General features: G+C 42.6%; 1 protein-coding gene across 1 annotated transcript; it reads left to right on the top strand.

Annotated features, from left to right (window-relative positions):
• Window positions 1–101: 101 nt before the first annotated feature.
• prnprs3 (prion protein, related sequence 3) lies at window positions 102–3,863 on the top strand. Its single transcript, XM_061816587.1, has 2 exons — window positions 102–568; window positions 1,969–3,863. The coding sequence occupies exon 2, from the start codon at window positions 1,976–1,978 to the stop codon at window positions 3,110–3,112; it is 1,137 nt and encodes a 378-aa protein (XP_061672571.1). The 5' UTR covers window positions 102–568; window positions 1,969–1,975; the 3' UTR covers window positions 3,113–3,863.
• Window positions 3,864–18,597: the final 14,734 nt, after the last annotated feature.

Here is an 18,597-nt window from a genome sequence, read left to right as displayed (position 1 = left end):
ACTCCACAGCAAACATGGAATTATTTTTCTTGGTATTGAGTGCGTGGTCCGTCCTGTGGGGTGGTAGGAACATGATCTGCTCTCTATAATTTGTAGGATTCCGATGGGCCCCCAGTTTGTGTTCCATTGGGAGTGTATAGAAAGTAAAAGTGGGTGGTGGGTTAGGTAAACTGGTCACTGTATAGAGTTTTCCGTAAACCACAATAACACCTGTCGTCTTCCCAGAATAGCTGGCAACATATTGCCTTGAACATCCTCACGTGGGCACTTGAGAATTAATGTGCTCGATATAGGCTTGCAGTTGCATTCGTTGGCTTCTGAGTTCGGACCCATGTGACATCCACGTCCCCGTAACCAATGACTTGCAGCGGTTCCTTTCGAAAGAGGTCCTTTGTTGTCTATTACGGTAGTCCCACGTGGGAGTGACGTCATCTAAGGTTAAAATAATCACGCCACGAGCGGTTTTGCGTGCGTCGGGAGGAGACTGGAAACAAACACGACCCCGGGCGGCGGGGACCGGACCTTGGGGCGAGAACCCTGACTGACATCAAGTAAACCAGCACTTGTGGTAAGGTGAAGCTCCCGGGCGCCGAGCAACACGACATGCGCCATATTGAAAATGATTAAAACGACAGCGGGTGACAAGCTAGTCACGTCTCCATTACGGGCTCGCACATCTGAGACGCGTGCGCAAGAATTCGTCCTATTAAATCGAGACAATACAGCACGTCAGGAGGATCTCACAAGAATGAGGACATTCCGTTAGTGGGAGCCCCCCCCCCCCTTTTTTTTTTAATGCTGTATTATTCAGAATACTGTACTTGTGTATCGAATATGATTCCATTGTATTAGGGAGTGTTACACACACACACACGCACACACAAAAGAGCTCTAGTTATTAAAAAATAAGAAATTTAATACCACTTTTAATGCCAATGATTTTCACGATTATTCTGCCTAGAAATCAGTGTAAATCATAAGGAAATATGAGACTGACCCTTTGAAACGTTGGTAAGGAAAATGTAAAAAATTAAGTTGGGACCCAAATGTAATGTTTTTCAATTTGCTTCGTCCGCGCCAGCCTTCTGGCATCTCATTTCAAACTTCACAGAAAACAGGAATAATAATAGTGAAACACCATTATGTACTTTTCTTTTGTTATGAAATCTGATGAAATGAAAATGAGTTTGGTTTTCCATATTTTTAGCATCAAGAACGAAGCAAAAACTGTTAATGTATGTTTGTATTGTATTTTGTCCTTTGAAATTAAATCTCCAACTATCTTTACACAGTGTTAGAAAGATCACGTGATGCACTTGTAATACACTGGCACCAGTGCAACGCTTCTTGTATTTTTTTTCATGGAAAAATGTCTCAAAAGCGAAACCATCATCATATAGCGCACGGTCAGTCTATCTAGTGGTTTTGCGAGCGTTGTGCCCTTCATTGCTTTTTGCATCTAATGGACAAACCACATAGATGGCAAAACAAAACAAAAAATGTCAGAAACTTATTTTTGATCCATCCTATGGATTAAATAGTAGAAAAAGTGCATTCTGACAGAAGGGGTAAATCTTGTAATTGTATCAGTTTTAGCCGAGGGCAAATTAATTTGCATGAATTTTAGGGAGGAAAAAAATTATGAAGAACCAAGGTTTTCATCTTTGAGGATGGCTGTGTTTGCAGCCTTCATGCTGAATGAAACAGGAGGATAAAATGCTGTTGTGCAAACAACTGTTCAGGTGGTCATGAAATAAAACATGTTATGAAGTCGAAAACAAGCTACGAGAAACTGGAACCACTGTACCAAAGTGGCCGAGCGAAGTCAAACTATAATAGAATAGAATATTATTTGAATCGTAATGGAAAAGTAAACATTCCTCGGACTGATACATGAATTCAATTGTAATCTTGTTTTATTCCCCCCCAATCCCCTTTCTTTCTCCTCACTGGTGTTCCTCATTGCAGGCCCAAGATGAAGTTGACTTTATCCGCCCAGCTTTGTCTGTTGATCGTTCTCTTTCACTCTCATTCTTCCACGGCGAAGAGAGGAGGCGGATTTTTCGGAAAAAGCTTTGGCTTCAAGAAGCCCTTCTCGTTCGGCCGAGGCAAGACTGGCATCAAAAACAATCGGGGCAGCGGTTCTCAAGGTTCCTACCCCAAGCAGCCCTCACACACCAATCAAGGAGGCTACAGTCAGTATCCTGGCAGATCTAGCAGTTACCCCCAACAGCCACATGGATCCCCCTATGGTGGTGGATATGGTGGCCAAGGTAGTTTTGGAGGGTATGGTTGGGGTTATGGCAGACCAGGTGGATCCATCAACCAAAACCCAAACAACCCCATCCCTAATCCCCGTTATGGCAGCAACTTTGGGTACCAGCACCAAGGTTTTGGGCGAGGCTCTCCATTTTCCCGCTCAGTTCAAGCAATGAATGTCGAGCCCAATGAAAAATCCAGAAGTTTCGGACACAGCGCCGTCATGGCGGCAGGCGGAGGGGCTGTGGCAGGAATGGCTTTGGGCTACGGTTTAGGAAGATTTCCTCGTCCTCACTTCCACTTCCACAACCCCCAAGAGGAGTACTACTACAATCACTACATGTACAGGAAATACGGTGTCAAATCTACTGATACAAATGATTACGGTCGAGACTACAGGTACAGTCCGCCCCCTGAGACCTATGACAGCTTCATGGACTCCTGCATGAAGAGAACTGATGTTCTGCCTCCAGCTAACACAAATCCAAGCAGCAAGTCAGGAGTCACCACACCGATTCTGACTTTGGCTCCAGGCGAGACCAACACCACCGACCTTGGTAACTCCTCGACTTCGTCGTCCCTTCCTCCGACTCAACCTCAAGCTGATGCGATGCCTCCTGCCGGTCAAGCCGTGAACAGCGAAGCGGACGAAGACACTGTCAGCATCGTGGAGATCGGGTATCCGGCTCTCATTAAGCAGGTTCAGGCTCGGAGATGCCTGGAGCTCTACATTGTTTACTCAGAAAAGTACATGAAGAGACAGACTGGCGGAACACAAGGTCTGGCGATAGCCATGGATGGATTTTTAATTGTCCTTACTAGTGCTTTGGTGCTGCTGCATGATGCCACATAAATTTGATTGTCTTCGTCGCCAAGGTGATGGAGGAGATTAAGATGGCGGGACGGGCAATACATTCTTTCTATTTTCATTTTGGGTTGATTCATGTATTCCTTCATTGCTCAATTGCAACACATGGCTGCTCTATTTACTGCTTGGTGAGGTGAATAAGGGATGTTGGGGAACGTTTTTAAAAAGAACACAATCAACTGTGCTATTTGGTACTTTTAATTTCAAAGAGGACGGGTTCATTTCAGTGTCTATTGTCCAAGGTCATGGAGGTTTGCTAGTTGACTTAAGAGGAAGTAACATGTTCCTACTTTGGGTTTTCAACTGCCAGGAACTGTACACATCTATAACACGAGCTTTGAGAGTGCGCACATTTGCGTTACAACATTGTCTCAATTTATTTTTTTAACTGGAATGTGAAGACTTTGTATCTGTTGTAGGTGTGCCAATATTATTGAGCATTACTTTGTCTAAAAAAAAAAAAAAATCTTCTGGCATTTTATAAATGGAAATCATTTTGACTAATCCTGATTGACCCAAGCCAGGAATGTTTCGTCTGATTTTATGTCAGACAGCCTTGAGAAAAAAAAACCCACAATGTGTCTTTATTGTATATCAATAAAAACCTGATGCACTGACATTTTTTCTGATATGTTCATGCTTTGGTGCCTTTTGATTTAGTGTGCTGTATCAGCTTTTGTAATGTATTGGTGACCCACCCTCTGACTCATTTAATTAAAACAAACTTAGACATTGACCAACTGAACCCCAACGTGATCAAGTTGTTATCGGAGTAAGAAAAGTAGAATCTCCCTTTAAGAATCTTGGAACAGAACCGAGAGTGGGCATGGGGAGGTCATCTGACCCAAAAGGTTGAGTTGAGCTGTACAGACAGGTGAGGGACAGACATGGACAGAAATGGATAGAAGGATTTGAAGACAGATGGTTTTATTTATGCCACTGATGTATGATGATACATTTGTAGAGTACAGCAACGTGTAGCAGTTCTACACTGACAATCAGTTTTACACCAGTACTTTTCCATACAATTCAGAAGAAAGATGTCAAATTTGTTTATCATGTGTAGGAAAATGCTTTTTTTTTTCCCTTTTATATGTTCACATATGTGATGTTTCCATTTATATGCGGAATTCCGTCTTTTTAAATTGCATGGATTAAAAAACAACAACAAAAACAACTGCGCACTTGTCGCACATTCGCAATTCAATTTAGTTTCACTTCCAGTAGTTTACTTTGTTGAATTTGTATTTGAACTTGTCAATTTTGGAGGTAAAGGTATGCACTTAAATAATGAACGATCATACTGTCTACATTTTGAAAACGACAGCATTTATTTAGGAATGTACTAGATATATTTCATTCATAATACTATTTATAAAACTTGCACGTTAAAATTGGTGATCATCCTTTGATCATGCTTGCAGCCCCCAGGGCCCCCGCTATTTTTTCACTCAAATTACATGCCTGATTACGTGTTGTCTTGTCTCCTCCATACCCCATTTTTATATAGCTTTATTGTCAAATATTTACAGTACCATGTAAAAGCCAGGGGGGAAAAAACTATAAACAGCGAAGAAAATAAGTATTTGAACATCCTGCTACACTGCAAGTCCTCCCACTTAGAAATAATAGAGCGGTCTGAAATTTTCATTGTAGGTGCATGTCCATTGTGAGAGACGGAATCGAAAAGGAAAAAATCCAGAAATCACAATGTATGATTTTTTTAATGATTTATTTGTGTGATACAGCTGCAAATAAATATTTGAACACCTGTCCATCAGCTAGAATTCTGACCCTCAAAGACCTGTTAGTCCGCCTTTAAAAGTCCACCTCCACTCCATGGTTTATCCTGAATCACATGCACCTGTGTGAAGTTGTTATTTGCATAAAGACACCTGTCCACACCATACAATCAGTAAAACTCAAACTTGTAACATGGCCAAGACCAAAGAGCTGTCCAAAAACACCAAACATAAAATTGTACAACTCCACACGGCTGGAAAGGGATACGGAGAAATTGTCAAGCAGCTTGGTGAAAAAAGGTCCACAGTTGGAGCAATCATTAGAAAATGGAAGAAGCTAAACACGACGGTCAATCTCAATCGGAGTGCAGCCCCATGCAAGGTATCACCTCGTGGGGTCTCAGTCATCCTTAGAAAGGTGAGGAATCAGCCCAGGACGACACGACAGGACTTGGTCAATGACCTGAAAAGAGCTGGGACCACCGTTTCCAAGGTGATTGATAGTAATACATTAAGACGTCACGGTTTGAAATCATGCATGGCACGGAAGGTTCCCCTGCTTAAACCAGCACATGTCAAGGCCCGTCTTAAGTTTGCCAATGACCATTTGGATGATACTGAGGAGTCATATGAGAAAGTTTTGTGGTCAGATGAGACCAAAATGGAACTTTTTGGTCATAATTCCACTAACCGTGTCTGGAGGAAGATGAATGATGAGTTCCATCCCAAGAACACCATCCCTACTGTGAAGCATGGGGGTGGTAGCATCAGGCTTTGGGGGTGTTTTTCTGTACATGGGACAGGACGACTGCACTGTATTACGAGGAGGATGACCGCGGCCATGTATTGTGAGATTTTGGGGAACAACCTCTTTCCCTCAGTCAGAGCATTGAAGATGGATCGTGGCTTTCAACATGACAACGACCCGAAGCACACAGCCAGGAAAACCAAGGAGTGCCTCCGTAATAAGCATATCAAGGTTCTGGCGTGGCCCAGCCAGTCTCCAGACCTAAACCCAATAGAAAATCTTTGGAAGGAGCTGAAACTCGGTGTTTCTCAGAGACAGCCCAGAAACCTGTCTGATCTAGAGAAGATCTCTGTGGAGGAGTGGGCCAAAATCCCTCCTTCAGTGTGTGCAAACCTGGTGAACAACTCCAGGAAACGTTTGAACTCTGTAATTGCAAAAAAAAGGCTACTGTACCAAATATTAACATTGGTTTTCTCAGATGTTCAATACTTATTTGCAACTGTATCACACAAATAAATCATCATGTCCATTGTATCGTCTCCTTCATGCAATCTAGTCTTTGGAACACGAAAAAAATCACTTCCAAATGTCTCCGTTTCGGTGATTTCCACATCCGTAGAGGCAACAAAAATCTGGCATGATGACGATGGACAGCTGAGTGCTTGTCTGCAAAAATGGCGGTCAAGTACCCGGATGAACAGATGTGACGTCACGTGCAACCACAGCCATTGCACATGACATATTTGTCACATTTAAACAATTCCAATACATCACATTACCAAGGAAAATAGTGCCAATTTCTGTGCCCCTTTCATCTTGAGTTTCTGATTTTCTGTCCGGCAGATGGCGCCATACGCACAAAGTAAAAAAATTTTTTTGGAAGTCCCGTGTGTATTTCAGTAGCTTGCCTGACATTCGGGAACACATCCACCAAGTTATTAGACAAAAACACTTTGTTTCGTAAGTATAGATGAATGCATTACTGCACTCCGTAGCAAGCATAGGATTCTTTTTTTGGGTATTGAGTGTGTGGTCTGTCCTGCTCTCTGAACTTTGTAGGATTACGATGGGGCCCAGTTTATGTTCCATTGGAGAGTATAAAAAGTAAAAGTGTGTGTGTGTTGGAATAAAGCGTATATAAACTGGTTAGTTACGTCATTTCAGGTAAAAATTAATCACGCCTAGAGAGGTTTGCGGGCGCTGGGACGAGACTTCGAGGCAAACTTTCCCAAACAAACACGACCCCGGGCGGCGGCGATCGGACCTTCGGGCGGGAACCCTGACTGACATCAAGCAAATCAACACTTCTGGTAAAGTGAAGCTCCCGGGCGTCAAACAACACGAAATGCGCCATATTGAAAATGATTGAAAGGACAGCGGGTGACAAGCTAGTCACGACTCATCACATTTGAGACGTGTGTGTAAAAATTCGTCCTGTTAAATCGAGACTCGTCAGGAGGATCTCACAAGAATAAGGACATTCCGTCAGTGAGAGTCCTTTTTTTTTTTTTTTAAATAATGTTGCTGGATTATTCAGAATTAGGGAGTGTTACACAGACTCACGCACACACTCAAATGAGCTGTAGTTTTTAAAAATTAAGGAATTTAATGCCAGTTTTAAATGTCGAATATTTACACAAATATACCTAGAAATCAGTGCAAATCATTAGGAAATGTGTGACTGACACTTTGAAGCGTTGGAAGGAAAATGTAAAAAATTAGTTGGGACCCAAATGTAATGTTTTTCAATTGCTGCATCCATATTTTTTTTTAGCATCAAAAAGCGAAGCAATAACTGTTAATGTATGTTTGTATTGTATTTTGTCCTTTGAAATTAAATCAACTATCTTTACACAGTGTTAGAAAGATCACGTGATGCACTTGTAATACAGTGGGACCAGTGCAACGCTTCGTGTATTTTTTTTCATGGAAAAATGTCTCAAAAGCAAAACCATCATCATATAGCGCACGGTCAGTCTATCTAGTGGTTTTGCGAGCGTTGTGCCCTTCATTGCTTTTTGCATCTAATGGACAAACCACATAGATGGCCAAACAAAACAAAAAATGTCAGAAACTTATTTTTGATCCATCCTATGGATTAAATAGTAGAAAAAGTGCATTCTGACAGAAGGGGTAAATCTTGTAATTGTATCAGTTTTAGCCGAGGGCAAATTAATTTGCATGAATTTTAGGGAGGAAAAAAATTATGAAGAACCAAGGTTTTCATCTTTGAGGATGGCTGTGTTTGCAGCCTTCATCCTGAATGAAACAGGAGGATAAAATGCTGTTGTGCAAACAACTGTTCAGGTGGTCATGAAATAAAAGGTCTGGCGTTAACCATGGATGGATTTTTAATTGTCCTTACTAGTGCTTTGGTGCTGCTGCATGATGCCACATAAATTTGATTGTCTTCGTCGCCAAGATGATGGAGGAGATTAAGATGGCGGGACGGGCAATACATTCTTTGTATTTTCATTTCGGGTTTATTCATATATTCATTCATTGCTCAATGGCAACACAGGGCTGCTCTATTTACTGCTTGGTGAGGTGAATAAGGGATGTTGGGGAACGTTTTTAAAAAGAACACAATCAACTGTGCTGTTTGCTACTTTTAATTTCAAAGAGGAAGGGTTCATTTAAGGGTTTATTGTCCAAAGTCATGGAGGTTTGCTAGTTGGTCTTTTTAGATAAGACTTGAGAGGATGTCAGGAACTGTATCACTCTATAACCCGAGCTTTGAGAGTGTGCGCATTTGCCTTCCATTGTCTCCATTTATTTTTTGAACTGGAATGTAAAGACTTTGTATCTATCCATTTTAGGCGTGCCAATATTTTTGAGCATGACTTTGTTCATTTAATTGTCGACAAAAAAAATTCAGACATAGAAATCATTTAAGACAGAAATGTTTTGTCTGATTTTATGTCAGACAGCCTTAAAAAAACCCACAATGTGTCTTTATTGTATATCAATAAAATCCTTCTGATGCACTGACATTTTTCTGATATGTTCATGCTTTGGTGCATTTTAATTTAGTTTGCTGTATCAGCTTCTGTAATGTTTTGATGACCCACCCTCTGACTCATTTAATTAAAGCAAATATTTAGTCAGACATTGACCAACTGAACCCCAACATGATCAAGTGTTATTGGGGTAAGAAAAGTAAAATCTCCCTCCCTTTAAGAATCCTGGAACAGAACTGAGAATGGGCGTGAGGAGGTCATCTGACCCGAAAGGTTGAGATGAGCTGTACAGACAGGTGAGGGACAGACATGGACAGAAATGGGTAGAAGGATTTGAAGACAGACGGTTTTATATGTACCGCTGATGTATAACGATACCTTTGCATGGTACGGCGACACATATCAGTTGTACACTGACAATTAGTTTTACAATGGTACTTTTCCATACAATTCAGAAGAAAGACCTCAAAGTTGTGTATCATGTGTAGGAAAATGCATTTGTCCTTTTATATGTTCTCTTTGGTGTATGTTCACTATCTATCTATCTATCTATCTATCTATCTATCTATCTATCTATCTATCTATCTATCTATCTATCTATCTATCTATCTATCTATCTATCTATCTATCTATCTATCTATCTATCTATCTATCTATCTATCTATCTATCTATCTATCTATCTATCTATCTATCTATCTATCTATCTATCTATCTATCTATCTATCATTCATCAAGTTTGACATTTCTGGCAGTGCAAGATGGGTTCGGGCACCAGGCAAAACATTGCCATCTGATGTCTGGTAACCCTTTGCATGGCTCTCCGGTGGCCACCGCAATGGCTAAGATGACCAAATACCAGCACACGGTCACTGTCAGGGTGACTTTCAGAAGCGTGGACATTATTGGTTAACCTGGAATAAACACAAGGAAATAATAACATTGTATGGTACAACATTTTCCCCAGTCATTGTAAGACATGAGAAATGATAATAATAATAATAATAATAATAATACATTAATCAAGGCGAGGGCGGCACGGTGATACAGCCGGAAAGTTTTGGCCTTACAGTTCTGACGTCCCGGCTTCAATCCCGGACCCGCCTGTGCGCAGTTTGCATGTTCTCCCTGTGCCTGCGTGGGTTTTTCTCCAGGCACTCCGGTTTCCTCCCACATCCCAAAAACATGCAACATGAATTTTACATTTTACAAATTGCCCCAAGGTGTGATTGTGAGTGTGGCTGTTTGTTGTGTCTCAATGTGCCCTGCGATTGGGTGGCAACCAGTTCAGGGTGTACGTTGAGAGCTGGGATAGGCTCCAGCACTCCCTGCGGCAGTTGTGAGGATAAGCGGCCAAGAAAACGGATGGATGATCAAAGCAACACCGAAAATTGTCTTTTTTTTTTTTTCAAACCAGCTCTCATAAAAGCGACAAAATTCCCATCACTATTGATAAAACCACACCTGGAATTCTCTGCAGTAGTTCGTCGTCTGTGTGTGTTGCTGAGCTTACCTGTTGAGGGTCTTAGAGCAACCTGTTGGCAAAGTCAAGTGAGCTGTAATCTTCTTGAGATGCTCACAAGTGCGTCCCAAGTAGTATTTATGTTACCATGCAGCTTGTCCTAGTCGCTCATCCCAATATTATAATAATTATGTTGACAGAGCTCGGTGAACATCAAAGTATTCCCACTTGGATGCTTATCATAGAGAATCCTCTGCAGTACATATTGGAAGCAGCACAACACTGAGATTTTGGCATTTGTCCATGAAATTGGGCTAAAACGAAGAATGCTTTACTTGAGTGCTGATGTTATGTTTGTTCTCAATGCGCGCAAAGGTGCAAATGAAGCAAGGATTTGGATGCAGCCTTAAAAACAAATGCCAGGGTCTTGAATTGCACATAATATTTCCATGGCACTTTGTACTAGAAAAGAATACGGATGAATAGGCATGAGGGTTGGGGGGCCGATGTCAGAGCCACAGAAGACTGTTTTTGTTTTTAACAGTTCCAGACGGTGTTTGTCAACCCGGTGGTTCTGGAGTGGATTCTCCTTAGCCTTTGGCCTCAAGGGAACTGATGGAAAAGTGGGTCGAGAGGATGGCTCGAGTCTTTGATGACGCAGAGAGCCTGCTGTCTGCGCCTGCTGGCGAAGATGTCTGTAGTGTTGGGGGAGGCTGCCCTCCACAATCTTCCGAGTAGCTTTTAGCATCCTCAGTAGTGCCCGCCTCTCTGCAGCCGAGCCGCTGATTCTGGCGTTGTGGACGCTTTCCAAAGGATGTCAGTGGAAGCTCCTCAAAACGCGGCACAGCAGGGACGGCAATGATACGACACCTTTGTCTGTCTTTTGTGTGTGTAAAGCGGATTTTAATTCACTTGCATGTGTCCTTTGTGACAAATAACTCATGTTCAGTATATGTGAATTGCTTGTGTATCATCCATCCATCCATTTGCTGAGCCGCTCATCCTCACAAGGGGCACGGGAGTACTGAAGCTATCCCAGATATCATCGGCCAGGTACACCTTGAACTGGTTGCCAGCCAATTGCAGGGCTTGTAGATAATACAACCATTTATACTCACAGTCACACCTATGAGCAATTTAGTCTTCCATTAATGCGTGTTTTTGGGATGTGGGGAAGAAACTGGAGAATGTGGAGAAAACCCACCCAGGCACGGGGAGAACGTGCAAACCCGGGTCCTCAGAGCTACGAGGCAGACATGCTAACCAGTTGTGCACGGTGCCGCCCAAGTGTGGGAAATACTGCTGCGGAGTTAATGCTTGTATTTCCAATCGAAAAAAAATAGCTCATACATGTTTGATCTATCATAATGCTTTTATTTTTTCATGCATCGGAGAACAGGACTGTTTCCAATATTTTGCAGAAGATTTTTTTCTTTCTTTTGCAACTTGTGTTGCATTTAATCATCCATCACAATCTGGTCTCCCTTTTTGTCGCCGCCATCCCGATTTCCTCGATGGCCACCCCCGAATAGGACCAGGTCGGCACCAGATTTTTGCCCGCTTGGTTGACCATAACCATCAAGACAGTGGATATCTGCACTGGCCGGGATGGTGGCCATGATGAGCACACACATGGCAAGCATCAAGGTGATCTTCGTGATTCTGGCCATGATTGGTTAACCTGTAAGGGCAAAGTATTGAGAATATATCTCAGTATGAATAATAGTCTACAAGTAGGACAGAAATAATAAGCATTTATGTCAGTTTTCATGTAGATTCCCACTATAATTAGGATGTTCCTCACCTTTGTCTGCCACTGGTTGAAGGTGAAGCAGCTCGCTGATGCCGGAGTCAAGTGATCTGGTACCGCTGATGGTAGCACTTAAATAGCTCTCCTCATGTTGACTTAAACACCTTGTTTGTCCGATGATGGAATAAAATTTGTTGTTCCCAAGATGATTAACGGAATAGTAATGAGTTGGCTCGAGCAACGGGTGAGGTTTGTTTATCTTGGAGCATCGTGACACCGGCCATGTGTGTGCTCATCTTAGCCATGCCGATGCCCAGTGCAGATGCAGCCCGACAATGCAAGATGCAACCCGTCCTATCCCCAACATGTAGACTGCTCCTTTCCTTTTGGTTTTGTACTTGACTTTTTTAACATCCAGACAACTATTATGCAATATAATTGTAATGGTCCTCTGACACATTGTATAATGTTCCACGGCATGTTCAGCTACGTGTGAAATGGAGTGAACACATTTGAGTAATTCTGCATGTTGATATGACAAGACAAGGTGCATACATTTTTTTTAGTCTCCCAAAACAAGTGTGTTCGTTGATTTTACCAGTAACCTTATTAATAAAAGTGAGAGTGTATCTATCAAACAAAGCACTGACGTTAATCATGCTATAATGAAGCTAAAATCGAGTTTCATTTCTCAACTTTTGAAGATTCCTTGTTAATTTCATTACAGTTGTCCGGCTGTTAAAAAAAGTCCATCCATTTTCTCAGCCGCTTATCCTCACAAGGGTCACAGGAAATGCTGGAGCCTGTCCCAGCTGTCAACGGGCAGGAGGTGGGGTACACCCTGAACTGGTCGCCAGCAAATCGCAGTTCAGATATTGACACCATCACTGAGTGGGAATCGATACACAACCAAAAAGGAAAGAAATGCTGTACAATGTAAGCTTACTTGTTGCGAGCGAGTGTTAATATTATTAGTTTTGGAACTTTTGCATACCATTCAGCAATAAATACCTCTATTTTGACCAAAGTATGGAATCCTTTTTCTTTTTCATGTACAGAGAACATAATAACGGCAATTACCTTGACATAGTGCAACTTGTTTTTGGACTTCTGCTCTGGGCTAAGATGAGCACACACATGACCACCAATAAACTCCCAAGATAAACACAACTCAACCGGGTGCTTGACCAAACAAATTAACATTCCGTTAATCATCCCGGAAACATTAAATATAATCCCATCATTGGACAAACAGTTGTTAAGTCAACGTGAGAAGAAGTCATTGCAGTCAGGTCTATAAAGAGTGGAAAACAGACAATTTTTGTCTTTTTGGCTGAAGAAAATTAGATTTGGGGGAGGGGGGGGATGCCCCAGGAATATAGCGGCTTGGCAAAAAAAAAATTATTGCAATTACGTGACGTAGATGATTATTTTCTCTTTGTTGTACTGTATTTCATCTCCATTTGCCTGCTTTCACTGCAAGTCCCGTCTCTCCTGGTCTTTTTTTGGTGGTGGTGGCGGTGGGTTGGCAGGGGGTAAGTGCCCCGGATTGGACCTGGATGATGCCTGACTGTAGCTGCCAAAAGTGTCAATTACTTATACTACTTAAGTTAATTTCATTGTTTAATGATTAATTTGAATTTAAGACAAATTCATGTTATTTCATTTTGAAATAGCGGAACTTTGTTCACCACTGTTGTTGGTGTCAGGACGTTTTTTTGGTGCGCTTCCTCTACACCACCCTAGAGTTAGAACAGCGGCAAGGATACAAGTGTAGTTAGAAAGAATAGCAAGAGAAGCACGAAGAAGAAGTTAACTCCGTTTGGTCAGAAGGTCAAGGAGTTCTTATGGCATCAAAGCATCTTGGCATATCGGCATATTAGCTTGTTGACGTGCTGACGTGTCAATAAAGGCCTGTGAAAGACAGGACCGAGTCCTGAGTGATTGAACAGGAGTTACACTAAGAACTCAATCTGCCCGAAGTAAGAACTCAAACCGCACGACGTAAGACGACGTGTGCGCCTGAAGTCATCGAAGTACACCAGTCACATTAAGATCTTAATGTTTCTTTCACAAAGAGTCTAATTTGTGCAAACTAACAAAATGTGTTTATCTGCGGATATCTGGAACCAGGACACCTTTCAAAGAAGTGCAAAAAGAGGAATGTCTGCGACACATGCAAACAAAAGCATCCAACATGTCTGCACGAAGATCGAGTCAAAGAGGACAGAAAGAAAGAGCATTGTGCTGATGAAAGACAGGAGAGTGGAAGCTATTCGAAGGAAAATTAAAGGCCAAAAGAGAGAACAGAGTCTAAACCAACTGATGCAACATTAAGTGAGGCAACATCTCATCGGGTAATACAAGATACATACAGTACCCATACCTCCTCAGTTACGCCAGTATGGTTATCGACAACAAGTAACCCAGAAAATTAGGTTCTCTTATATGCACTTCTAGACAATCAAAGTGACACCACTTTTGTTTTGCAAGAAAAGGCTGACATTCTAGACACACTGAAGGAGAAGCTTGTGCAATTGAAACTATCCACCCAGGGATCCAGAAGCTAACACCCTGTCAGCAGTTGCCTGCTCATCTGACCAGTGAAGGTCGATACATGTCAAACACAAGTAAAGGAAGTCGTCACTCTGCCAGATGTGATCGAGGCTCTTGAGTCTGACTTCAATGAGAGGGGCGTTGAAGATGCTCACTTCTCTCAAGAGGATCTCCGCTTCTTATCAGCAATGGAGGAGGGAATCAGAATCAAGGAAAATGGACACTGTGAAATGCCTTTGCCATTTAAAGAAGGGAGGCTGAATCTGTCAAGTAACAGGAAATGTGCTGAGCATTGTCTCAGATGTTTGAAAAAGAGATTTGGAAAAAAACAAAAACAAAACAAGCAGTACCACAAAGACTATCTCGCGGAGATGCGGCGAAGGTTTCAGAAGAGGATATCGTTAGTAGTCCTGCTTGGCACCACCCACAAAAGCCGGGGAAGATTCGTGTTGTATTCAAAAGGTTCAGCGAAGTATTAAGGCATATGAAGGCAAAGCAAACGATAATTGTCTTACAGGGCCAGAGCTGACAAACAATCTGATTGGTGTTTTTTGCCAATTTCGCAAAGGTCCTTTAGCAGTAATGTGTGACATTGAACAGATGTTCCACCAGTTTCATATCTGATGTTTACGAGCTTCCAAGTGGAGATATTACGGTGGGAGACTTTGCAGGTGCTGACCTAGAAATATGCAAGGCTTTTGTGAACAAGACTTCAACAACAAAAAGTTCACTGCTTCATCGCTTCCTTAAGTTTTGCAGTTGAACGAGATCAGTTCGAGTTCAAGACATGGCCAGGCTTTAAAAAGTTTAAAAGTTTGTTACCAAGAACACATGAAGCTACCAGCCCTGAAGAAAGAAAAGAGGCAGAACTTAGAGATTAGAGATAAAAAAAAAAGACCTTTATCTTCGCATAAGATTGCAGAAGGTACAACATTTGGCCAACAAGTTCTGGTCGAGGTGGAAAAAAAGAGTACCTGTAAGATTTGCAACCAAGACAAAAATGGCACAGGACACGTCGGAATGCAAGAGTTAACGATGTAGTGATTGTGCAAGATGATATCGCACCACGAATTGAGTGGAAACTGGCTAAGGTCACTGAACTGTATCCCGGTGAAGATGTACTGTATGTGTGAGAAAGCTCCGATTGCTTATTAGGACAAGGAAAGGGAATCAACAAACCAGTTTACCTGGTCAGACCACTCCACAAGACAGTAACCTTGCTTGAAGCCGAGTAATGCAGTTTTGCTGTTTTAATGCCTTCTCAAAACAAATATCAGAACTTAGTCTAAATTATTGGTTAAATCTTTATTTTGACTTCATTGGAGAAATCACCAGTGATTTGGTGGGAGTGTAGCTGCCATAAGTGTCAGTTGCTCATAGACTTAAGTTAATTCATTTTTTATTGATTTATTTGAATTAAAGAAAAGTTCATGTTATTGTTATTTCATGTTTGTATAGCGGAACTATGATCACCACTGTTGTTGGTGTCAGGACATTTTTTGGTGCGCTTCCTCTACACCACCCTGAAGTGGTGGCGAGGATTCAATGGTAGTTAGAAAGACTAGCAAGAGAAGCACAAAAAAAGAAGTTAATACTGTTTGGTCAGAAGGTCAATGAGTTCTTATGGGATCTAAGAATCTTGGCGTATTAGCTTGTTGATGTGCGTACGTGTTCATAAAGGCCTGTTAAAGAGAGCACCTTGTCCCTGAGTGACTGAACGGGAGTTACGTTGACAATAGGACCGGTTGCACCTTGCATCGTCGGGCTGCATCTGCACTGGGCATCAGCACACACATGGCTCCTGTCAGGATATTCTTCTTTTTCTTTCCGCTTGTCCCGTTAGGGGTTGCCACTGCGTCTCACCTTTTTTCCATCTAAGCCTATCTCGTGCATCCTCCTCTCTAACGCCCACAGTCCTCATGTCCTCCCTCACAACATCCATCAACCTTTCCTCTCGCTCTTTTGCCTGGCAGCTCCATCCTCAGCACCCTTCTACCAACATACTCACTCTCTCGCCTCTGAACATGTCCAAACCATCGAATTCTGCTCTCTCTCACCTTGTTTTCAAGACATCCAACTTTGGCTGTCCCTCTACTGAGCTCATTTCTAATCCTGTCCAACCTGTTCACATCAAGCGAGAACCTCAGCATCTTCATTTCTGCTACCTCCAGTTCTGCTTCCTGTTGTCGCTTCAGTGCCACCGTCTCTGATCCTTACATCATGGCCGGCCTCACCACTGTTTTATAAACTTTGCCCTTCATCCTAGCGGAGACTCTTCTGTCGCTTAGAACACCAGACACCTTCTGCCAACTGTTCCACCCCGCTTGTACCCGTTTCTTCACTTCCTTACCACACTCTCTATTGCTCTGTATTGTTGACGCCAAGTATTTGAAGTCGTCCACCTTCGCTATCTCTTCTCCCTGGAGCTTCACTCTTCCTCCTCCGCCCCACTCATTCATGCACACATATTCTGTTCTACTACGGCCAATCTTCATTCTTCTCCTTTCCAGTGCGTACCTCCATCTTTCTAACTGTTCCTCCGCCTGTTCCCTGCTTTCACTGCAGATCACAATATCATCGGCGAACATCATGGTCCAAGGGGAATTCAGTCTAACCTCGTCTTTCAGCCTATCCATTACTACTGCAAACAGGATGCTCCAAGATAAACAAAACCCCATCGGTTGCTTGAGCCAACTCATTGCTGTCCCGTTAATCATCCTGGGAACAACAAATTTTATTCCATCATCGGACAAACAAGGTGTTAAGTCAACATGAGAGGAGCTATATAAGTGCTACCATCAGCAGTACCAGATCACTTCACTCCAGCACCAACGAGCTGCTTCAGCTTCAACCAGCGGCGCAAAAAGGTCAAGAACGTCATAAATATATTGGGAATCTACATGAGGACTGTCTTAAATGCTCATTATTTTGGTCGTAGTTGTGACCAACTGTGTACTATTATTCATACTGGGATGTGTTCTTAATATTTTGCCCTTACAGGTTCACCAATCATGGCCAGAATCACAAAGGTCACTTTGATGCTAGCCATGTGTGTGCTCGTCGTAGCCACACTGACGGCCATTGCAGAGGCCCGCCCCAGAACTCCACATAACCCTGCACCACCATCATCCAGGCCCAATCGTGGAAGCTTTCTGAAGCAATACGTGGCAGGGCCGGCACTTGTGGAGGAAGCAGACAAATCGGGCTGAATGATGCAATACTGCACAACAAAGAGAGACCAAGTTCCAGCAGCAGCAATCAAATTGTCTGGCAACGTAATGGCTCCCATACATAACAAATAAAATGATTACGAACTATCAAACAAGTTTGACGTATGTCTTCGTTAAGTTAAAGCTCTTAGTAAATAAGAACACTTCCTAAACATGCATTCATTCTCCAGCTCTTCGGGGTCAGGAGGTGGGGGAGGTCTCTCGCTTAACTGTGGGTTGGCTAAGAGGCCGGCAGTTGGTCGCTGCATTCTCCTCCTGTTGTCCGGTTCTGGGCCGCTTTGTTGAGGTGGTGTTCAGACTTTGGTTCAAGGTTTTTTTTTCTCCAGCTCTCAGGCTTGATTATTAATCTTTGGTGTTATCCTGGTCAAGATGGAAAAAAGTTCACTCTCTAAAATGTGACACCTAAAATGCAATTAAAAGGAGCACCCATTGGACTGGCGTTATCAGGAGACTGTTGCGTGTCACACAGCTGTAAGTTCATTCTTGAGTCCTGACGACATTGTAGAGAGGGAGCATGTACAAATGGAAAAATAAAGCCCTTAAAATTCATCCCTGCGGCACACCATGTCACTGCATAGACTTTCAAGTTCTCTCAGGGAGGTCAGATAAACATTTGTGTGCAGAATCTGAGAGGCCCACTGAGGTTTCAAGAGCAGCACTTCTGCCTTTTTTTGGCCCACCTTTGCAAGGTCAAGAGACGACAATGGCACCGGTCCTCAGAACCTCTTCCTACCGAGTTCCAATCCCCATCACTGCCACCGGATTGGCCGACAGATGTTGGCATTCCTTTAAACGTGGTGACTTGTCGTTTTCGCAATCATGACATTTCAAGGATGTCGCTCGCGGCCGGACGACGCCGAACTGTCGCACAGTGTGCGCTTTTTGGCGACTGTTTTCAAGAGTGGTCGATCAGTCTGCCACTGGTCTTTGCAACCCAAAGTCAACTGGAGAAGAGGGAAATTACAGTCATGTGCATAAAGACTGGGAATCAGGGCACACGTTCAAATTTTCTTCTGGTTCTTGG

Source organism: Syngnathoides biaculeatus, chromosome 4, assembly GCF_019802595.1.
Source record: "Syngnathoides biaculeatus isolate LvHL_M chromosome 4, ASM1980259v1, whole genome shotgun sequence".
Taxonomy (NCBI): domain Eukaryota; kingdom Metazoa; phylum Chordata; class Actinopteri; order Syngnathiformes; family Syngnathidae; genus Syngnathoides; species Syngnathoides biaculeatus.
The sequence above is the reverse complement of the archived record's forward strand: the minus strand, read 5'-3'. Positions and strand labels throughout refer to the sequence as shown.

What these genes read in the sequence shown, in the direction of transcription:
- prnprs3 (XM_061816587.1), top strand. Translation starts at nt 1,976, where the DNA reads ATGAAGTTGACTTTATCCGCCCAGCTTTGTCTGTTGATCGTTCTCTTT.